Source organism: Xiphophorus maculatus, chromosome 17 (genome assembly GCF_002775205.1).
Source record: "Xiphophorus maculatus strain JP 163 A chromosome 17, X_maculatus-5.0-male, whole genome shotgun sequence".
In the NCBI taxonomy this organism is placed as follows: domain Eukaryota; kingdom Metazoa; phylum Chordata; class Actinopteri; order Cyprinodontiformes; family Poeciliidae; genus Xiphophorus; species Xiphophorus maculatus.
The window spans coordinates 17,257,716-17,282,359 of NC_036459.1; the positions used below are offsets into that span (position 1 = coordinate 17,257,716).

The 24,644-nt window shown below is 40.4% G+C and overlaps 1 protein-coding gene across 3 annotated transcripts in view; it reads left to right on the forward strand.

The window, feature by feature from the left end:
- The window catches only part of LOC102228840 (anoctamin-1), a 69,028-nt gene extending 48,892 nt beyond the window's left edge, over positions 1-20,136 (forward strand). For all 3 annotated transcript variants that reach the window (XM_023349895.1, XM_023349897.1, XM_023349896.1), the window contains 3 exons: positions 573-751; positions 14,254-14,359; positions 15,507-20,136. In XM_023349895.1, coding sequence (XP_023205663.1) covers positions 573-751; positions 14,254-14,359; positions 15,507-15,863 — 642 coding nt within the window. In that variant the 3' untranslated portion in view covers positions 15,864-20,136. The remainder of the gene's footprint in view (positions 1-572; positions 752-14,253; positions 14,360-15,506) is intronic.
- Positions 20,137-24,644: the final 4,508 nt, after the last annotated feature.

Here is a 24,644-nt window from a genome sequence, read left to right on the forward strand (position 1 = left end):
TTTTTAATGACTTGTCACGTGAAGAAGCTTATTCATGTGTGATTTTTAATTGCGTTTCTTTTTTAACAGAAACACAGCCATTGCAAAAGTGAGTTTTTTTTTTTTTTTACATTAGCAGAATATTGACAACATTTTGCACAGATCTGTTATGGAAACCCAGCTGGTCTAGATAAGATCATGTCTAGTCAACGTTTTCAACTGGAAGACTTTTTGGACATCTTCTGGACACCAACGTGTTTTAGTCTCTATCATACTTTCACATTGGCTCTGTTGTGGATAGCTTTGTCCGTATCGTAACTTTAAAAGTTCTCGACCTTTTCCATGACTGACGCACAAAACCAGCCACAGATCAAATTCAATCCAGACAAAACGAAGAACCTCCATCCTCCATTATATTTTTTTTCATACAAATTTTGTCAAAATGAAGCTACTAGCAAAGGAATCACTACAGGTAGTTTGGTATGTTTGGGTCCACTAGGGTGCCGGTGCCAACTTCAAGATTGATTTAAGATTTTAAAGGAATAATCCCATAAAAAATGAAATAGTCTGACTGAGTTTTTTTCTCTGGTTAGGCCTTTGTGATCTCCTTCACGTCAGACTTCGTCCCTCGGCTCGTCTACCAGTACATGTACAGCCAGACGGGCACCATGCATGGATTCATCGACCACACGCTCTCCTTCTTCAACGTTTCCAATTTCAAGCCTGGCACCGCGCCACACAGCTCGGACCAAGGAGACATCACTGTCTGCCGGTACGAATCCCACTCAGGCCTCTTGTGTCTTATCAAATACTCCCAGTCGTTACAATGTTTGCCGTTCAGGAACAAAACACTCTTTACATGTATGACAAAGATCTTTACTTGTATTGTACCTTCAACAAAAATAAATATTAGAAATAGGTCAGTTCATAACATGATTATTAGCCATTCTAAAATAATGAGGAGTAGACGATGGATGAATGAATGTGATGACATGTTGAAAATGTAATTATCTTGTTTCGGTCGAGGGAGGAACCTTTTCTTAGTATTTGGAAGCGACTTTATTCAGAGAGACAGTTACGTGTCACAAGGAACCTCCAAGTCATTCTGTGAAGAAAACCTAAAAGTGATACTAAAAGCAAGGAAAATCTCGCAAATTTATGTGTATTCTGGTGTATTTAAAGGGCAATCGTCATAATCTGCAGTCCAGAACAGCTTTGTGCAGATGCTGAGTTGTCTAGCTGGTTTAACTGGAATTCAAATATTATCTAAAGCACATATTCATTGTACTTTAATTTTGAGTTACAGATGCAATCAATAAAAATAAACATGCATTTATTTAGTTTTCAAATGTTTATTGCATTAAATATACTTTTTATTTATTTATTTGCAATTCTGCTCTTTGGAACATAAAATAAGTACAACAATCTGCTATTAATTAGCATTGTTAGCTTCTCTGCCAGCTAGATGCAAACCACTGCTTACATGACTTTGTAGTCTTTGTAGTTTGTTTACTGGAGTTTTAAATTGGTGTCACTTTAATGAAAGTGGTTTGTCCTCCTTTAGCTCATATCAGTTTGAGTTTTATTGATGTTTCCTAAAAGTGAGGGAACAACGTCAACCCTTCATTCAGGCAGCCGACAAGCAGTGCGCAGCAACAGGTGGGGGATGGAAATGTTATCAAAATGACTTAAAAATGTCTGTGGTAACAGAACTCCAGGAAATTAGAATGTGCAATTCCCTAAAAACAAGATTATGACACTTTTGTTTTGTTTTTTTAACCACCATAACTTTTCTCAATAGTCTTAGAGTTGGCCACAGACCCGATGCTGCCTGTGTGAGCTGCTTGGGAGAAAATAACAACGGCATATTTTTGGAATGTGATGTGTATTGTGTTTTATATAGAAGCTGTACTTCACTATTTCTAAAGCTACAGTTATAATCCTGTAAGTGTTGGAACCTGAACTTCTAAAACTCAACCGGAATGTCTACTAATTTAATTTGCTGAAGCCCACTCTCCATTGTTAAGTCTCATTTATGGTTCAGTTCCAGCCACGTTGGGTGCCTCTCCACTGGCAGCGTATCCCTCACTATGTGGGTGTGAATACTTATAGGAACTTGGGCGGGAATGTGGGAACTTGAGCACACAGGATCTGTGGTCGAGACTCTTGAAGATGTCATTTTGCGTCTGTAACTTTGGGCGGCCAGTTTCTGAAAAGTCTCTCGCTATAATTGTTCGTTGCGAGTTGCTCCGTCCAGTTGCAACGAGCTATAAGTGCCGCCTTAGATCATCCAATCACGTAAATCCATGAGCCAATCAAGGAATGCAGTCTGCTGCCAATCGAATCTCTTGCGCACAATTCCTGGCCAGCACCACAGGTAGTTCCAACAAACATGGAGTTTAGCCTTGGCAGCTAGAGTCTAAATATGGTCTAGACCCTTTTGCGGAAAATACACACCGGGTTTATTGGGGGGTTTTCACCATAGTTTCTTCTTCGACTTAAAACGTGACTTCTAGCAACTTTCCACTGATTCCTCGGTTTTCTTTTCAGCTACCGACAACTTTACATCAACTGCAGATGTAACAAGCACCTTCTACATATGAAACAGAAAAGGTTTAAGGTTGAAAACACCTTACTGCCAACAGTACAGCTTTTTGAATTCAATAATGTCAATAACTGCCAAATACAGTCCACCATTGTATATTCCACACATTTTTGCTGGTGCCAATGGCAAGAATCTCCTTTAGAATGTTAAAATAAAGCACTGTAGTGGGAAAGGTCACGGATGATAGCGGCCACAGACAGCCAAGGCCGACCTGCAGTTACATAAGTCGACGAAGCAAGAATACCATCTTTGTGCTGGAGCGCCGTGATGCGTCACGCCAAAAGTATGACGAGACGCTTTACGCCTGTAACGGTTATTAGGCGTGAAATTGGTAGCAAATGTCCCAAGAAGGGTTTTTTTGTGTCCAACATGTTCATCTCTGTGTACAGCAGCTGTTTCTTGGTTCAAGAGCCAGTCATCCAGCTCTTGATGTCAAAAACTCCATGGAGTTAATGTCTTTTTATATCCCTTTTGTCGTCCCACGTTGATGTTGTGATTGTGGTTGTATGGATGAATATATGTCACAGGACAGGCGAATGAATGGATGCATGGTAGTGTCAAGCTGCGTAGAAAGGAAGGGCGAGGGGGCTGACAGCATTGATGAAATGATCAGATAAGAAGGCAAAGAAACTAGTCTTCTGTTATAACGAGGAAGAGATTAAGTACGATGGAAAGATACCGGCGTGGCAGAGAGCAGAGGAGGGTGGTTTTAAAAAGATAGCCGGTGTGACAGAACCGTTTCAATTTTTAATCAGATTTAAAAGCAGCAGTATGACAGACTAAATAATCATTTCCGCATCAGTGGACCGCACATCTCTTCAGTAATGTTGTCGTCTGAGCTCCAACGTTTTGTATTATTCTGGGATTTCACGTGACATTTTAGGTGATTTTTACGTGACGGTTGGCACAAAGTAGAAAGAAGCTTCTTGTGGCTTGAATTCAGTGCCGAAGGTTTTTCTAAATAACCTTGAGAACTGTTTATCATTTTTCCTTTAACTTCACAATTATACTGTCCTTTGCAGCACTCCCACAAAAGATAGGGAAAAATGTTGTAAGAATAAAGGAGTAGAAATGTGAATAATGGGGAATACGAGAAGCCTAACTAGAAGTAGGTCTTCTTGGAAAAAGAATACTTAAAGTCGTCATCTGAATCACGGAGCTAAGCATGGTGTGCTCCATAAGCCGTGGGCGTCACTCAAACAGCCAGTTACTTAATTTGAGTTAGTTAAAATAGATTACAAATGTGCACGTGTACATTTTAGACCCAATTAACCGCTCCGTGTGTGTTTGTGTGTGCTCAGCTTAAAGAGAGCTCTGTACTTGTAATTCTTCACTACAAGTTTTAGTTGGTGGTAATGAATCTGTAGGTGACGTTCATCCTGATTAGCTTAGAGCTACTTTCTAAATTACTGACAAACTGTTAGTGCGTCTGTGTACGGTACAGACTTAGTTAAGCTCATCTATCAACACTCTGTCTTTGAGCTAATTTACAATCGTAACAAACACTTGCCCTGTGGTTTGTGTTTTAGAAGGTTTTGTGCTCAGTTTGTACTCAAGTATCTTCAAGTGAGCTAGCTTAGCAATAGCATACCGAGATAGCATCGCCCATCTTCTCCATTTACAAGAAGCTAAGGATTTTAATATTCTTCCACCTTCTGTTCTAATATTACATGGAAACTTTGCTAGTATTAGAGGCTAAGCTTAAAAACTACATCTCAGAACCACTGAAAACAGTAGACCCAACCAAGAAAATAAAGACCCAAAGTGCGCAAAATGTCTAGAAAAGACATCTCTTAAGAGTTAATGTCACTAGTGGCTAACAGTTAGCAAGCCTCAGTATTTTTGCGATGATTTTACAGCATTCAGATGCTGTAAAAACCAACACAAAACAGAAACACATCGTTTTGGTCTTGTAGCTGTGTTTAGGAGTTCTTTCAGCTTGTTACTTGAGACATACATTTCTGTTTTCGCTCGCGCGTCGTGTCTGACAGATCTTCTGGGATTTATGAAGTAGGACGTTTGAAGGCTTCCCAAGAGTTTTATACTGGAGTTCTCATAAAGTGCGAAACATCCTGACCAGAAAGAACGTTGTTCTGCTTCCCACTGCCTCGAACGAAAGAATACATTTCTCTGTTTGGTGGATTACAAACAGGCATTTTTGCCCTTTTTTTTGTTTTGTTTTGTCAAGTATCAAAAATACTGCTACACAAATAGTTTAAAGCAGTGGTCCCCAACCATTTTATTACCGCGGACTGGTCAAGACTTGACAATTTCGCTGCAGCCCAGGGTGGAGGGGGAGGATACCGTCAGAAAATGCTTCTGCATGTTGGTGTTCCCGCTAAAGCCTTTTTTTTTTTTGTTGCCCCGATTTTCCCTATACAACAATCTTACAGTGTCCTGCAGTGTGTGGTGTGTTTTTTTGGTGGTGTGTTGAATTTGCCCGATTCAAAGTCAGACATATTCAAGTGGTTATGTTTAGTCAGTTAAAATGTTAACTACGAAAAAACATAACTCTCCTCCAAATCATAGTGCAGCAAATAGAGCGGCTGCTCCCGCCGTCTTTTATCAAACGCCTTTTCTTTTTATTACATCTTTTTTTGCTTAAAATGAGCCACAAACTATCACTGCTGCTTCTACATCGTCATCCGTGTTTGTTTACTCTAAATTTGCCTATGGTATATTGGGGGCTTTTACTGGATTGTCTTCAGGAATCGGGATGTTCGTGAGTGGAACCGGTTCGTGTGGTGTGTTGCTCCTGCCGTGTGGCTGGACACACGAACCGATCGAAGCTGTTGGACTTTTATCGGCTCTGTGGTCACTGAGGTTTGGAAAATCGGCCGACAATCCTTAAATCCTGCCGTGTGAACCAGACCTAAAACTCACAAGCTCTACTCCTCTCACCTCGTCTCGACCGCTGCCCTAACGCTCTCTGACTCTGGTCGCTATGGTAACATTTACATATCCCCTCAAAATATGATACAGATGGGCCACAAAAATTAACATTTTACTTTCGTGAAAATTCTAACTCATGATAACGACCAATGGGAGCCCTGAGCTTGTTTCTCTGCAACGAGACGGTTTCATTTGGGAGTGATGAGAGACAATGACACCGGAAGTGTTGCTTATGCACTGGGTGCTTGTTCTCTAGTGGAGAAGCAGTTTGAAGCTTCATTGCCTCATTAAAAGCCGGTCACCATGTCATGCAGAGCTTGGAATGTGGGAATCACCTGCCGGGATAAATCCATCCTCCTGTCTCTTCTCTGGGCCTTTTCCCTTCACAAAGAAACTTTCCAAATACATCTGATCTGTTTCTTACTCATTTTGCTGCTTGTGGCTCAATGTTGGCGCAAGACGTAACCGAGAGAATCCGGCTAAAGGATTTTCAAAATAAAAGATTCTCCAGACTCAAATAATACATAAAACGGAAATATTTAATTACTTCTTGCGCAGCCCGGTACCAATTGGTTCACGGACCGGTACCGGTCCACGGCCCACGGGTTGGGGACCACTGGTTTAAAGCATGGTGGGTCCTATTAGAAAATTTTTGCAAATGACCGTGTGTTTTTGGCAAGCAACTGAGATAGAGCTGTATAGCAACTTATGAACTGCTTCCTGTTTTCAACAAAAGCTTCTCCAGCAGATACAGGGTGACAGACACAATACAAAGTCCTTCCTGAAGTTTCTTCTTCTGGCTTCGTCGACGTCTATAAATCATTGTGTAAAGTTCGCTGCTCTGACATCAGGCTGCCTGTGTTTATGTTCTTATCGCCCTGAAGTCAACCGAGGGCCAAGCAGCTCTGTGAAGGATTATTGGGAGGTTTATTATTGGACATCTGTTCTTTGTGCATCAGGCAAAAATATTTACTCTTCATCTCATGAGCTGCAGAGATAAGCTCTGCTCAGAAAATTATTACCGCAGAACTAATAAGAGGGAATCCAGTAGGCATCATACCGCAGATTTTGGATTTTGCTCGACTTGCTAAATTATTTCCGCGTATGTGACATTTTGACGTGAGTTATTTACCCTTTTTCACATCCAAAAACCCCAGCAGTCAGATGTTAAGGGTTCACGTAACCCGTTTTCCTCTTTTTAAAACCACATGCTTTGTTGTTGTTGTTGCTGATTTGCATTATCTGAGACTGGCAGAAAATGGATGTCTGCCTTTTTCATTATCCACAAAAACACTTGTAAGAAGGCTTTTGGAATTAATCTGCAAACTCACATGCAACTTCCTTCAATTTGAACCTGGTGTTCACTTAGAGTTACATTTATGTTTTACAAATCACTGCTGAGATGAGAGAGGAAGCACGATATTGTTGAAGATCATCACTAGAGAACTAGGGTTACATTAACAAGGCCTCAAAACCTGCATCTCAGTATGGGCGCCATGGGGCATCAAGTAAGGTGACACAAACGAAGCAGAAGAAGCACCAGAAACTACGACAGCGTATTGTAGTTAGAAAAACAAGAGGAGTGCATTTCTGTCAAAAGAATCTCTCAAATTTTCTAAGAAAAACTTAGAAACGTCTGAGTTTGAAAAGTGGAAAATTGCTAGAACAAAACTCATAAGCTTTTAGGTTAATGTAAAAAAAATGTTTTTTTTTTTCAAGAAAGAAATGGGTTGTTTTTTTTCCAAGAAGAAACATTTGTAAATGTCTGAGTTTGAAAATTTGCTAAATAAACAAAAAAAAACAACAACCAAGTTTTCATGAGGCCCCCAAACTGATTAAAATGCTATTATCAAATAATAATAATAATTTGTGGGAAGCAAGTAACCAACTTTTTTTTTTTTTTGCCTAAAATATCTTTTGAAAGTAAATAGGTGGTGATTTTTTTCCCCTCCAAAATCACTTTTGGCAAAAATGACTTAGTCTGTTACTTTAGGAAGGCGACAATAATCCATACAGGTCTTAGCAAATATTTTATTTTCTAGTTGTTGGTTGTCCCTCCCCTTTCTGCTATCCTGGGCGACTGCCCTTATGGCCCACATTAAAAACCACCACTGGTCACAGAAACCGACTTGAATAAAATGAAACTGGTCAATTAATGTAGACCGTTCCCAGCATTACTAAATAGCTCGGGATTATCTTTCTTTCCTCCATCTACGTAACTATGGCACTAGAGCCATGAAAAAAATGATCTTAAAAACTATGGGACCATAAAACAGTATGGAGCATTACCTGTGTTTTTTTCTCCTGTCCTAATTCTGCTCTTTTCTTTTTTTGCTTGGAAAATCTCTAAATAAGACATGAGAGCGGATGGCAGATCTGTCATACCAAATGAAAACTCCATGCTCATCCATCAGGAGACGGAATCAGCCCTGACAGAAGCCAGGCATTCTGATAGGGTGTGTGTGTGTGTGTGTGTTTCTGGGATGGGAATGCTTTGACCCTTGTTTGTCTGTAAATATATTCTGGGATCCCAGGAGGCACGATGTTGGAAGCAGTAACTCATGAACACACACACCCGCACACACACATGAGATTCACACATTTGACCTTTAATCCATGAATTATAAAAACCCATAATCACATTTCAATTCAGTTCAAATCAAAAAAGTACTTTATTAATCCCAGAGGGAAAGTAAATGTTGTTACTCTTATTATACAATTATCTTGAAAGAGTTGTTACAGACGCTGATGGCTGTGGGCAGGAAGGATCTGCTATTGAAGTCTGTACTACAGCAGCTCTGAAGAGGCCTCTGACTGAAGACACTTGTTATTGTATGACAATTTCATACAAAGGATGGTCAGGATTGTCTGTAATTTTCTTTATCTTATGAATAATTCTTTACATTCTAAGAAATGTTTCTGTAATTTGTATGTCACCTCATATACTAAGAGAGAACTGTAAAATAACATAAAGCAGACACACATTTTGTTCTTTTTTACAATATTCATTACAATGAAAACAGATTGAATACTTAGCTAAGAGATGAACTCCAACAACCGAGCTGCAGATCTTAGCAATGCAATGTTCAAATCAAAAATCTCAGATAGAAAGATTGAAATAATATAACAGATGATGCATATTTTAAGCTGTTGTGGGGCGTCCTAATTCTTCACATCACTGTAGTTTGTGAAATGACATTACATTCCACAGGTAGCGGGGACACTTCCGCTAATAGGCTAAAACGCTAATAGCACTGGCGTTTTTTTGTGAACTTTTAGTTGAATAAAGGTCAACATCTGTGTTGAGGCGTGTTGAGGACTAAAGCCCCTTCTCTTGGCAATAGAGAAGGGGCTTTAGTTGCTTCTTCTGGTCACTTTCATTGTATCAGCCAATAAATCATAAAAATAAGACATCAAATCTGTCTATAGATACTTTTTGACTCCTCAAGAATTCCTCAGTGAGGCAATTTGTTCACATTCACATTCGTTCCTCCAATTGAATTTCAAGCAAAAAAAACCCATACAGGTCCAAAATGAAACACAGGCACCAGAGAACAAAGTATAGACATAAATACAACATCTAAGGACATTTTAGAACTTGTAAATTACGTCAAACTTAAATTGATTGTAGTCTTTTAGGGCAGATGGAATTTAAATTGAAGTTAGCGCGTTAGCTTTAGCACACACCAAATGCCGTGTTGGTGTATTTCTTTACTGTTAGCGGAGCTAATATTTATGATTAGCGCGTCAGGATTAGCATAACTAGCTTTTTAGTTAGCGGTGCCCACCACTCCTTTTGAGTTAGCTGTCTTTATAAAAAAATAAACAACTTTTAAACAAGCATGTTCAAAAGAGATAACTACAAAACCCAACGTCTCACTGATTCGTCTTATGAAACAATACGGAGTGAGATGCCCCAGTTGCTGTGGAAAACCTCTGTGATTGCGAAAAACACACAGATAGTCCTATCATTTTTTTCCTAACAGAAACATATGCATTTCCTCTTTAATTCAGTTGAGACAGTTTAGCTTGAAATGCTAGGAGAACGACAGGAAGTGAAGTCCAGGTCACATTAGAAGCCGACCTTCGAGTAAAACACTGTAAAATATTGTCCAGTGAAAGATGAATAGATTAAAGGAGAAAAAGAGGGGAGAGGAGCTCAGTCTCTCAAGAAACATTCCTCATTTATGACTGTATAAGGAGAAGGAGTCAGCCATCATAAGACCCTGCTACGACACACACACACACACTCTCACACACACGCTTAGTGTTCATCCTCCTCTCTGTTAGCTGCGTCCCCTTCATGTCGGCCTCAGTGAGACTCCTCACTCAGAGTGTTTTATCTTCAGAGGAATTTTTGCATGGCAGGGTGTGTACATGTGAGCGACGCTCTACGCTGCACCATGATCCGAGCGCTCACATTAATGTGACGTGGTTAACTGGTGAGGTCAGCCGCTTCCTGTGTTCCTGTCACCACAGCCGACTCTCGCCTAAAGAGTCTTTTAATTGTTTGCGTCGTGAGCGACTTTGTCTAAACCTGATGCCGCTTCATGTCGGGCCGCACAACCTTTTTTGGGGGGTTTGTTTTGGAGAGAATACGCTCTTGATTTAATACATTTGAGAAACGTGATTGATGGATGACAGAAGAAATGCAGGAGCTCTGTGATGTAAGCTGAAATGTTTGACAGTCATTAATCCTTAAAAGGGAAAGTAGTCCTTTTTTTTTCCTGACTTGGCTTGACAGGAAACATGAGTAGCAATAAAAATGATTGGAAACATAATTTTATATTTTAACATTTAATTCAAATCCTGTGCTAATGCCAGTGTAAAACAGTGAGTTACAAAAATAGATTATACAAGTTTATTGAGAAGAACAGCGTGAGAGTATGAAACAGTCCATTGCGGCCAGGTCGCAACAGGCCGGTGATGAATCAGTCTCGTAGTAAACAAGTGTGTGTACATCTAAAGCCCTTCTCCACAGATGTGGCTCTAACTGGCTCTTCCTCCGTCAGTCCCAGTCAGATTCATCTACATTTCCGTACATTGAGTGGCGCTTCTACGTTTTTAGGAACCTCTCCAAGACGTGATAAAAGTCTTGGAGACGCGCGCAAGACTTTTGCGTGATTGGTGCAGACTGCGTTCACTGATTGGCGTGTGGACTCCACAACGAGCCTGCAGTAGTTGGCAAGATGACGCGCTGAAAATCGATAACTCCATGGTCAAACCTCGAGATCCAGACCTTGTTAACAATTATGGCGGAAGAATGCATCCAGCGTCAAATTGGTCGACCAAGGGTACACGTAAAATGCCACCAACCAATGGTCCTGCTCTCTCATGGTCCCGCCCACATCCCCGCCCATATTCACGTCCTCATGGTAACGGACACATTGCCAGTGGAGACACACCCAACTTGGTTAGGACTGAATCAGATGTTAACCACCTTGACAATAGTGAAGCGGCTTTAGTTGCTTCTTCTGGTCCGTCAGGAGTCACTTTCATTGTATCATCCAATAAATCATAAAAAAAAGACATTAAATTTGTCTATAGATACTTTTTGTCTTGTTCGGTGGTGGTTGGGTTTCAGCCCTTCTTACCTTGGTCATGTCTCTGAGCTGTGAACATCTTGTATTCCAGGTAGTTGGCAGCTCTGGAATATGACAGAACTAGAATGTTAATGGCTTCTGGTAGCTTCACACTTGATTCTTCTCAAATCCTTGGCAGTTTGTTTGTGTCTTTTTTTTTCTCTCGATAAGTTTCCAAAATTAACTCAGCGATTTAAAGAGTTCTACATCCCGAAGAGAAACTTTTGATCGTTTTTGACTCTTAAGTCTCAACTAAATCTTTCTTTTGGCTCGTTTTGCCTGAAGAAAAGAAGCTGCCTAATAATTACACACACCTTAATATAGAGTGTTGACCTCCTTAAAGCCCCCACATACTCAGGCCTACTGTCCGTGGATGGTTAGGTCTTCATACTCGAGCATACTGATTACCTAAAATTCTCTCGTGCAAATTCCTTTATTTCACTCAATTGTTCTTATAATTCTGCATAATTCACCATGTCAATATTCGCGTGAATATATAAAGCCTGTTGCTGTTAAGCATTTTCGCTGACGTGTCTATCACTTTGTATTGACTGTTATCATGTTGATGTCAACTTTGAAACAACATGAACTCATATAACCCCTATTCTCAACCTTATCAGCCTGGTGTCACATGAAAACCAGTTCGATGTGAACACTGTTTCCACCGGGTGGTTTAGTGTGCGACACCGAGTACGCGGTCATAAAAATCTATTCTTGCGCGGACAATGTCCGGCGGACGTCCGCTTCGAGTCCACGTGGACTGAAGTGCGCCCGAGTATGTTGGGGCCTTTAGGCCACACCCCTCCATCATTACACAGACACACACCACGTGCTACACTTAAATCCACGTCTATTCAGAGAAAAAAATGTCTAAAAAGGATTAATCACACATAATACTCTAATTCTATTTTTCACTGTTTCTCTTGGCTGACTATCTGTAAACAAACAATATATCAACTGTTGCATTTTCATGCTTTTCATTTTTATCCTTCCAAGTGATTTTTGGCTGATTTTGAGACAGTTTGGATTTGTTCTCTGTGATTGATTTTCTTGGTCTTAACTGCTTCCTTTGTTGCCTCTCTTTGTATCCCAAATGCAGTAATTTAACTTAATGCTGGCTGAACGGTTTGCTCTGTAGAAAGCAATGTGTTTACAATGCCAGCCTTTGTTTCATAACCACTGAAACCTCTGTGTATTGATTACTCCAAGACGATTCGTTGCTCAAAGATTCTCTTATGGTTCTTTTATTCCACATCTCACGGGGAAGGACAGATACTTTTAGACATATTTGTTAAAACACAGTCTAGACGTTTTGTTTCTACTTCCCCATTCATACATACATAAACTTACTTTCTTAATGTTTTTATGATTGCGATTGTTTTTACCCTCGTCTTCACTAACGAAAGCTCTTGTACATATTTCAGGTCAGTTATGCACATTGATTTATTACTGGTTCGACTTATTTGGACAGTTTTAATGTGTAAACATAACAGTGCGGCGATTAAAAAAAAAAAAACAAGAACTGGCTGCACAAGTTGGAATTTATTGGGGGGGTTTTGACAATCACAAAGGCTCAAAATTAAGCAAACAGGGTTAACCACATACATACATTTACCTAAATATTTTAATAAGCGACTCTCAAAACAATGAGAAAATCAAGACAACACATAGAATTATATGTTTGCATCAGTTAGTGAACGTTATTGGTGCCTGTTTCTAAAACGCTGCTAATTCTAAGGTCACTAGTTCAAGCAGTTTGAGGTAAAAGCCAAGAATGCTGTACCAACTATCTAGCATGGTGGTGGTAGCATCATGCTGAGGGACTGATTTGGTGCTGCTCCTATTAAAATATTGGTACATTGCAAAAACACAAAATCTTACCAAGCATTCGTGTCGAGTTTCTGCTACAAATATCTTAGTGCACTTGAAATGCAACAAAACTAACTTAGACATAAGTTTTTAGGAAGATATAGGAGCTTGTTTTAAGTCAATAATTCCTGAATATTAATAAAAAAGAAAGAAGTTTCCGAAGATATTTGCACTAGAAACTAGACCAAAGGAATACTTGGTAAGATTTAGTGTTTTTGCAGTAGATGAGTCGGCATTTCAGATTTCAAAGACCTCTAGCTTTGGCGTTGGCTCCAAATGTCCTGAAGGTGTTCAGGACGTTACCTTTAGTTTATAGCTGTCCTAGTCCAATCTGATCCAATAACAGGCTTATTTTTTTTCACAAATATGTCTGTTTTCAGATGTAACGTGCTAGCTTGCAGCATGTGGTTTTAGCAGTCCTGTGTTAGCTTACCTGTGCTAACTAACAGGTTTTCTGTTTCCGCCCAGTCTGTATTTGTCCCTCAGATTTCCTCTCCTGAGTCTAACCGACCGACCGACTACACTCCAGTTATCGTGTAGCTTGAATAAGTTCACCTAGTTGAAGTTACAACGTTAAATTTCACTTTGCCATTGATAAAGTTCTCTTCATTGAACTGCTGTGTCAGCAGAGATGAACCGACTGGAGCTTAAACCTTTGGTCAGCTGAGGAACAGCCTGTTGGAGCTATAAATACAGTTTTCACTTGACTACTCTGTTTTGTCTTTTGTTCCTGTTTAATCATTTTTCATTGCATGAAATGTAAATACTTCATGATAAGTGTTTGGATAAGTGACATAAAACTCATAGATGTTTGTGTTCAAAGTGAAAGCATTCCATTGAGAAATCTAGAGATAGTAATCTCTAGATTACTATCTCTAGATTAGTAATCTAGAGATTACTAGAGATTTAAAGAGATTACTATCTCTAGATTTAAAGTTTTGACTATTCTTATCTTCTTAAAGTGGATAAGCAGCATTTTACTTTGAATTTCTTTCTTCTCTCTCTCTGTCGGCCTCAGACGTCTTCTTTTCCTTTCCACCCTTTTTTCCCCCCTTCTTCACTCTGAGCGCGTTGGCTCTTTCTCGGCATGCGTTTCAGGTCGTCTACTGTTTATTTTCGCCTGCACCGTGAAGATGATTTTACAACAAGGAAAACGAAAGAGAAGAATGCAAATGAAGTTGGCTGCGTTTAGAGCCCAGACGTCTTACAGGACGGTGGCCTGTTTGGGGTTTCCTGCTCTATTCATTTTATTTACTACTTTACTTTCCCTCTGGGTTTTAAAAACACAAAGGTACCAGTACGACTTGTTTGTGTTTCTTGTTTTAGGTACAAGGACTACAGGGAGCCCCCCTGGTCTTCTGATGCGTACCAGTTCTCCAAGCAGTACTGGTCCGTCCTGTCTGCAAGACTGGCCTTTGTCATTTTGTTCCAGGTATGGGTTTGTTGTGTTCCCCTAATGCCTGCCATTCACGCAGCAATAATTCAGAGAACACGCATAGCTAATGTGCTCACAATGTGCTCTTATGCACTAAATGATCTCGGACAGACAGTAAACAGCTTTTGTTGTCTGGTACGCAAACATGTGGCGACCAAATGTTAGGCTAAATGTTGTGGAATTATTACTCTAGAATGCTTTTCGCACACATTTGGCTGCTTAGTTTTTTTCTGCCAAACTATTACAGGACTTTAAGATGGAGATACAGTCCCAATTTCACTTTAAGACTCATTGTTTTTCTGGCTTTCCATCTGCAGAGGTGACGTCACACTGTGTGTATGAGAGCCAAGTCACCAGGGTGTAAATATGTCTACGGATCTATAATAACTCTGAAGAATTTTGAATTAATTTGAGATGCAACAACATTTAATTTTCCCTCAGGATCAATGAAGTATTTTTTAATTGAATTGAGTTGAATAAAACTGTCTTTAGTGTCTTATGTTAGCGGTTAGCATGATGTGCACCATTAGCTTACCTACCGTAAACAACTGTCTGTGTGCGAAATTACTATGGAAATTGTAGATCCTTTCATCAATTCTGGGTTTTATAAAAAGGCCGCTGTTGATTCCAAATCACACAATTTCCATAAGAGAAAACTTCTAAGAATGAAACAGAGCGACCGTACCCAGCATGCCAATGTTTCCTTTAAAGAGAACTCACATTTTTCACTAAAAGGTTTCGACACAAGGATGAGGTGGGTTCTCTATAGAAATTGGATTACTTTGCAAAACTGAAATGGAAACACTGTTTTTGCATCAAACGAGTCACATGATCAACAACCGGACGTTACTGCTGGCAGAAACCACGAAGAAGACAACGACAGGAAGTGGTTGGAGAATGAGGCCGCGGCCAGCTTTTCAGTTCTTGTCATGCGAACAAACTTATTCAGCTTTGATTTTAAGTGTGTTTCTTATGTAACAGTGACACAACAATTGCAAATTGTGGTCTTTCGACACTAGCGGAATATTGACAAGGTCTTGCACACATTTACAATGGAAACACAGCTAATGAGGAAAAAAGGTTCAGTTTATGTAAATACCTCATTTCAACTGTATGTTAACCCATGCTTCCCTCTCCCTCCCAGAACTTGGTGATGTTCCTCAGCCTCATGGTTGCCTGGGTGATCCCAGACGTCCCCAAGACCATCGTGGAGCAGCTCAAACGGGAAAAGAAGCTCCTGGTGGATCTGTTTCTGCAGGAGGAGAAGGAGAAATTCCAGCTCATCCAGAGCCTCTTTGTCAAGCCCAACAGCCAGTCGCCCACTGCAGGCCAGGCCTTCCCCGTTCTGGGCAAATACAGCACCCTGCCCTCGGGCCCCACGGCCGGAGACGGAGGGGGGCCGAGGGCGAGGTGCAGGGCCGCCAGCTTCAGTCAGTTCAGCGACAAGATGTCTTCGTTGCCCAGGAAAGAAAACGCAAACTCAAAGCACACGGCGGTGTGACGCGTTCCGTCCCGATCAGGGCGAGGTGGATTAAGCTTAAACGGGGCCTGTAAGCCAACGAACTCGGCCCTTTTCCTGTGTGTTACCTGTATCGTTTGTGTCCTGGTGTGTGTGACACGGTAGTACGGTGGTGAAGTCATCACAGGTCTCCTGCAGAAGTATAAACTGGTCCTTGCTGGCCTCATTGTGTGGATCTTTAACGGTCAGCCCTGAACGAACGGCTGTGTGAGTGTGCTGTTCCGACTCGCACGACTGTTCACCTGACAAAGTGTTGTCATTTTTTTCCGTACAAACTATTTAGTGAGGCACATGAGCTTCATAGCGTAGAGAAGCAATAATTACTATATTAGGTCGAATAAGTGATCAGGACCCTGGAAGAACTGCAAACTGACGGACTGCTTCGATAGGAAACACTAACCCACCAACAGACTGACGAACATCGTGGCTTAAACTTTAGGGCTGTCTGATCTGTGATTTTCCTACTTTGTGTATTTTTGTTTACAGATTTTGTAGCTCTCACGACATTCCACATTTTCTGGACTGTTTTTAATTCTCTTTATAAATTAGAAATAACTTTAAAAGCGGTTTACCCAACCGATCGTGACCGGTGATGACGGCTGCTGGTTGGTTCTTTCCGCCCCGCTCTAGGTACCGATGGAATGGGAAAATGCCAATATGGCACACTGTGGTGCCGTTCACCTCCTTCCAAGCTGTAGTATCAGAACTCCATGATCTGTGAGGCTGAAAATCTCTTCTGAGCCATAAGGAACTTTTGCTGTACTCACCATGACAATAATGCATGGCCACCTGTGAATGAGACAGAGCTGAACTATACTCACTGTGTTTATGCTAAATTAAAGAAAAACTACATCCACATTCCTTTATAATGAAGCAGTGGAGTTCTCCTGGGGTCAGGGTTCTGACCGATGACTTTATGTTGCGTTGGTGAACTTCAAAGTCTTCGATTCTTCAGAGACGCTACACAGGTTCTTCCAAGAATTCGCACCCCTCAAGTTTTTTTTCACATTTTGTTACATCGCATCCACAAATTTGAATGTCTATTAGGATCTTATGTGATAGAACAACACAAAGCAGTTCATGATCGTGAAGTGGAAGAAAGAAAAGGACACATTGTTGTGTTTCCTTGGAGCAAGAAGACGTTTTTCTGCATCGAGTTTGCATGCTCTCGCAGTTCAAGCATAGATTCTCTCCGGGTACTCCTACTTCCTCACACAGTCCAGAAACATAACTCTTCAGTTAATCGGTTTATCTAAATTGTCCTTAGGTATGAGTGTGGGCATCCATGGTTCCCTTGTTCTGTGCATTTGTGTTGCGCTGAGATGTACTGGGAACTCGCCTTGTAAAAGCCAGCCCCTAGTTCTGGACTTCGCTTTGTCCAGAGAGTCTGGGCTCTCGACTGTTGGGAAACAATCGCTTTACTGGAGGAGTGGACTTTTAAGCAACTGGATCTCATTTTACCCAGTCGCTATCATTTGGCTGTGACATATATGTAATGCTCTAGCTTGATCAAGCTTACCGGAAATTGTGTGCGCTGTAAACAACTCCGTGGGGAGTAATGCCAAGACATCTTTGCCAGCAATAAAATGTCTTAAACATTCGTCTCGCTCCGACTTTAATTGCTCGATGCGTCGTTCACTTCCTCCGCTGCCACTTCCTCATTTGCCAAGCTTCAGCCCTATAGAACCAGACTCTAGTTCTAAAATCAACTTTGTCCATAAGTCCTTCTGTTCGCTGATTGGCCCGAGTGAAATTCATCTGTATAATTCGAGCTCAATCGGAGAAACACTGAAGGGAGATGAGAATTGAGTGGAATTGCTTTGGAAAGCAATGACCAGACTGATCTGAGGGGTACTCCATCTTCTGCCCCAATGACCGCTGAAGATGACCCCCTCAAACAATAGATAGTTTGTCTCCAACAAACTATCCAAAGAACCATCTATCTGCAAGGCTTGTAAGGTGTGTCTCAACATCTAGAGGGTGATTTTTCTTTTTATACTTAAATATTATATTTCTTTCACTTCATAAATGACCTTACGCTGTGTTGGTCTATCATATAAAACCACATTAAAGCACTCTGACGTTGGTGGTTCTAACATGTCAAGTGTAGAACAGCATAAGGCATTTAAAGACTAGCAAGGCACTGTTCATCTGTTGCTTTTAGTAAGAGTTCTCTAGCAAACCATAAACTAACATTTTTACAGCAGTGGTTTTGAGAAGAATAACATGACACAATATAGTTGTTGTATGTTAAAGTGGAACTGAAATCTAAGCCGTAGTTTAGCTGTAAGCGCTAGAGATACCGCAGCTATTGTGAAGGGAAAGCTTTTCGGAACGGCAGCGACGCTCGTCAGCGTTCAGTCCATGAGGCCTTTTGGAGCCGTTGCAAGAGTGTTTTTATTGCTAAGCTTTATGATTAGGTATTCTACAAGCTGCGACAGAGCAGACGTTTTCTGAACAATTTCTATTAAGTTTTGTAAAGTCTGTGAAACGTTCTGCTGTACTCAGTATTCGTGAGAAACCTACCGTACTGTTTGTCCATGGAGTAATGTTAAAGCTAATTGTCCGATGTTATGTTGAAGTAGGCTCGTTTTACGACCAGGTGATTAGCTCTATAACCAATATTTAAACAAAGCTGAACTTTCCACTACTACTGCTATCTAAAAGGATCATTATTATGGAGAACATGCTCATTGACAACCGAGCGTGAACGCCCAGATGAAGGTCCGGAAATACATTGAATTGGATCCTGTAGAGGAGTATTACAATACCTAGGATCTTGGACCAAATGGATGAGAGGGTTTGCTGTATGGATACAGCAACGGCCTAATGGGCTCGACACGTGGTTAGCGACGAACCACACATAACGCAACAGCTTTCCATCATTTGGGGTGAACCTGACACACGGGACATGATAGCAGCATCAGCGGCGCCAACATTTTCCCAACTTCCTCGTGTCGCGATGCTAGCCTGCATTTGCTCTTCTACGTGTATGAGCTTGAAATTTAACACGCACGGATTTCGTTGGTCGCTTGGCTGAAGGAGAGCAAGTGCCTGCCTTATCGCGCAGGTTCCTTAGGAAATGAATAGAGAGGAAACGACATCCCCTCTGATGCATCAAGCCCATTATGTCTGGGTTCAGCACCCCTTTTGGCCTTGAGGACAGCCCATATATTTGGTGTGACACAAGTCATGCAATTCATTTCATGTGAGAAGAATAGCAAAAGCGTAGTCTGCACGGCTCACAGGGTACGCACTGTATCCCCGAGTTTGTGGGAGACCTTAATCTCTCTTGAAAATTGTGTCAGACTCAGACCAGTCCTTCCAAGTGCTCAAGATTTTTGTCAGTGAGTGTTGAGACGTCCCCGATCAATGAGACACATCAGAATGTAAGTTTAAGGGCATTCGTTGTTGTTCAAAGCACAAGGTAAGACTAACTAAGGTCACCTATAAGCCTAACCTGCATGTTTTTGGTCTATTAGAGAAAAAAACGGATGGGGTTTCTAAAAAAAAAAAAGTCAAATATGACCACCTTCCTAAAACAATGTCCTAGGTCATTTCTCCATAAAAGTGATTTTTTGGGGGGGTCAAACTCTTTAGTTCATTGGATGATTTTACACTAGAACTGCTGGTGCTGTGATAATGTTGACTTTTTCCAAACAAGGACTGGCTTCCATTCATTCCATTTAGTTTATGGTTGTTGACTCTTAAAGATTACTCCAACATACATATACTTGTAAATTAGACTTCATGTCAGCTTTCACAATGACTCAAACCAACACGGGGACATCTCAAACACCGAGCGACAGCTTGTTTCATCGGAGTTCAAAGTGAAGCTGAAGACAAACAAAGAAGAGAGACGTTTTTACCACCACAGTGTACCAGCTCAAAATGTCCTCACTGGAGTTTAAAAGGGAGGTAAGGGCAAATGAAAGAAGGGAAAAGTAGTTGGAGTGTGGATGAGGAAGTGATGGTGGGTCGTCCTTAACTCCACAAACTGCCGAAATGCTGTAAAACCTTCGATTCTGTTCCTCGCGCCTTGGTAACTGTTCCTTATTTCCAACTGAAGACAACATGCGTCTGTCCAGACAGGACTCAGTCACAGACTGTTATCTTTCCATGTATTGAAATCTTACTTTAGGAAATTGTGATAAAAGGTATATTTGTTATATAAGTTTCTGTTGTTGATCCTTACCTAAGCTGATGTACAAATTCCTAAATACAGATTTGTTAAATGGATTCAAGTGCATTTTTTCCCCCTTCTCTTATGTTCCTTTTTTTATGGAGATGTTGAAAAATATTGGGTAATTTAATATTTATAAGGTTACCTCTTAATAGCTCAAATTACCGAGTAAACTCAAAACCACAATCTGATCAATCTTTCCAACAATATGGAAGGATTTGTTGCATTTTTTTTTTCAACCGTCAAATAAACTTCTGAACTTGATGTTTTTTTCCCCCCTGATAAAAGGACAACGTTTTCATTTCTCTCTGAGTCTTCGAGGTTTCTGCTTCCTCGCCTGAAAACGAGAATGAAACCATCATAAATTCACGCCGCGGCCTCCGTGTGCGATTCGGTTCCAGATGTGAACGCGACATGCGGAACTCCGCAGCTACAGCATCGCATCGCGAGCTACTTGCTTTTACAGCGGGACGCTTTTAACCGCCACCAGCTGCCGCGGCGGCGCTGGCGGTTGAGCAAACCGACATCCTGAAAGTGGCATTCTGGGACGCGCATTCCTGACATTTACTGCTCTGTAGGAGGAACACTGCCATGCACTAATGAAGGAGATGTCATGTCCCAGGAACTGCTGGTATGTCCTTGTAAACTACATCTGGATGTACAGCAGTTTTCTTTTCCGTTCTGATATCCATCAGCTATTCGAAGATTTGAAAGAGTCACCTGGGCTGACGAACGTTTAGTCCCACCCTGTCAGTGACTGAAGGCATGTTAATATTTATCGTATTACATGAGACACCGACAGACTTTAAGCCGATAAGTGATCTTGATCTGTCCTGTTTGAAAACACAATTCGGAGAAACGGGATTACTTGGGTGTAGAGATGCAGGAAGTGGAAGCAGGAGCGAGAGGGAATCTTTAATAAACAGCAACACACGAGAAAGTATTTTCCCTGCTTTCCAAATTCACGTTTCCAAACAATTGGTTTTTATTTTTTAAAAGAACAAAACTTAAGTTCCCCGATTTGTGTTCACCGGTGAGTCAGTGGCTGCGTTTCCATTTACCGATGTGCGTAAAACTCTGTCGCTAACGTCAAAGAAAATAAACACAATTTAGCAACTGACGTGTTTAAAAGAAGAAGCAATTAAAGTCGCATGTGAATAACTTTGTTCAAGTGATGCGTCATTGAAAAACATGCAGCAGCATCGTCCTCCAGCCACTTCTTGTTGTCTTCCTCTCAAAAGACAAAGTGTTTCCATTGCAGTTTTGCAAAATCCACAAAATTCAATATGGCCGAAAAGCCACCGCATCCTAGCACAGAAACGTATCAAAAATAAAAAGATATATATATTTCTTTAATTAACATGTTCCCACTAAGTGAATATATTTTTGTAATTCCAATTTGCGCAAATATTTGCTCAGTGGAAACACAGTTATTATGTCTCAATAGGAGGAAATTCTAAAATACATGAGAAACTAAAGTCCCTGACAGCCGTCAGTCTGGAAGGAATTGCAAAGCTGTTTCCACCACAAATATCCACTGAGGGAGAAATCGTGGAACAGTGGGGAACTTTTCCCAGGAGTGGTCAGCCAATCAAAATTACTCAAAGGGAACATTGAGTGAATCACCCAAGAACGGAAGAATCCAGAGCAACATCTGAAGCTCGCCTCCGTTATGGTCAGTGTTCATGATTTAACACAGTGGACGATAACCGCATCCAGCACCAAAACCACCGCTGAGCAAAACAAAGCCCAATTCCAAACAAACATCCTGACCTGCAAACATTTTGGGGAAAATATTCTGCAGACAGACGAGGCTAAAGGGTAAAGCTAACAGCTTTTCATTACGTGGTGGTGGAAGGACCTGCTGCTGCTGGTCGACTTACTGTATATGTTAACACAGCACAGTGTTCACATTGGCCTCTGTTGGACTGTAGAAAAGTGGCTGTTAGTGTTTATTTGTTAATTAAAAAAACACACAATTCCAGACCCTTGCAGAATATTTAAAGCATTCTGCAGAAGAGGTTTATTAAACTCTGCATGGCTTTTTAAATTGAAATGATTGCATTTTGTATCTGTCTGGGAACAGAAGCCTACTCCTAAATGAGCCTAATTAGAAAGATGAGCGTCAGAAAGTGAAACGTCATCCGTCTCTACTGTTTCCCTGCCTTTGTGTTGGCGTTACATTGTTTCCTGCCTCCGGCTAATTCCTGGCCTGCCCAGATTCGTTTCATCCAAACTCCTCTTTAACTCTGGAAAACCAAACAGGTTCACCCAGACTGCTTCCTGCTGAAATAAAAGAATCAACCTGAACATGAAAAACAGAATCCTATATGAAACCCCACATCTACAATGACTGGTTTAGATATTTTTTAAATCATCCGTTAAGTCTGTGACTGGCGGCGTAGCGTAGCTTTCAGCTCAGCATAGATCACGCATTAATATTCACGTTAATATCCACGTCACAACGACTCGAGAAGAACTTGTACATGTTCACCAACACGTGTGTCTAATTAGCCCTTTGCATTCTTTCCCCCTTTTACACAGCAGGCACTCAGACGTGTAGAAACAAGAGAACGCAGGTTAAGCTCTTTTTTTAATTGCAGCGTTCCATCCGGCATCCCTACTTAGTACAACAGAGAAACACGACATGAATGGGATCCAGTAAGTGAAGCTGATATCATTTCAGAGAATGAGAGGCAAAAACATAGAGCTACTATAACTATGTGATGGAGCCGGAAAACCTAAACTCCAACCTACATTCTTTACAATCAAATCCAACCGGGTCCTAAAACGGCCCAGCAGAGGTTTATTTAGCTCCAAATGAAATATATAGTTAGCAGAATGAATACATTTAGCTTGATAGCTCAATATTTAATGAAGAAGCTTAATATCTAGTTTACAATCAAAATATTTAGATCTATCCTACATATTTAGCTGAATTTTTAAGCTTAACTAAAAATTTTGCTTACTAGCTAAATATTTAGTGAAAAAATATTTTGCTAACCAGGCAGTTAATTTGAAGCTAAATATTTAGCTAGGAAGCTAATTGTTTGACAAAAATATCTATACAAACAGCATATTTAACTCTCACTTAAATATTTAGCTCTGAGCTAGCTAAGTATTTAGCTTAACTAAAAATTCAACTTAGCCTACTAGCTAAATATTTAATAAAAAAGCTCAGTATCTAGTTTACAGTCTATTTAATTCTAACCTAAATATTTAACCGTGAGCTTGCTAAATATTTGGCTAGCACCAAGCTGTGATATTAATATTTTGCATAATCTATTTGATTATTTATCTTGCTAACTGGGCATTTAATATGAAGCTAAATATTTAGCTAGCAAGCTAATTGTTTGGTTGACAAAATATCTAGCATACAAACAGCATATATAGCTTTAACCTAAAGTATTATTTAGCCCTGAGATAGCTAAATATTTAGCTTAACTAAAAATTTAGTTTGAAGTTAAATATTAAGCAAACAAGATAAAGATTTAATTCTAGCCTAAATATTTAGCTCTGTGCTAGCTAAATGTTTTTAGCCTGTGTGTGTAACTTTACAAACGGCTCCCCATGACTTACTTGTGTTCATAAGTGGGTTTACTCTGGAGCTGACCAATCACTTAAAAACCGGATTTTTAATCTCTACAAAATGTGTACAAGTCTTCTCCAAGTCACTTTATAGTTTTGCACTTTTATGTATTTGGTCCAATATTCCTGTAACTTCTCTCGGCACACTTGACCTTGCTGTACACCACTTAACGTTTTCTGCCGCACCGATACGAGTTCTTTCACATGTCAGTCGGATTCATGACCAGGTCACACCTTAAACGCACACAGCTACGCTCCGCGCATAAAACATCCACGCAGATATACAGGTGAAAAGTGCTCTAGATGTGTGTTTGCACGTTTTCTACAAATAAAAGGAAGTGAGGACAAAGCAGGAACTTCAACACCCACGCTCCGCAGTATAGGGAGCCCAGCTGGGACACACCCTGCTGTCCATCCATCTGTGCAAATGCATTAACTTTTGAAGTATGAAACCAGGGCGCGTGGGTTACTCAGTCTTTCTAGAACTCTTCCAAAAATGATTTTCTTTCTAAACTTAGGTTTAGCCTCATCTTTGAACACTAGAAACTGAAATAAAACAAAGACAGATAACCCTGAAATGGTTTCTTTTATTATTATTTTTAGATTTTGTGGTCGTTCAGACTGGGGTTGAGTTTTCTACTGATAAAACGAATATTTTGGTTGCTTTGTTGTGAGACGAAGCATGAATATGTTGGGAAAAACTGCATGTTTCCACAGTTGATCACGGTGAAGAACACGTCAGGCTGTTACGCCGTAAAAGGCCCTGAAAACCTCGTTAGAGTTTATGGCATCTACAAGGAATTTGTTTGTGGTGATCAATGCTAAAAAAAAAACTAGCATCATTGTACAAGAATAAAGTCAAAATAAGGAGCATAAAGCCATGAAATTATGTGGATAAAGACAAATTGATACATGAATAAAGGACCATTATGACTTTATTCCTGGCTATGAGTTTGTTCTTGAATTTTCTTTTAGTGTGGTTAGTGTTCTTA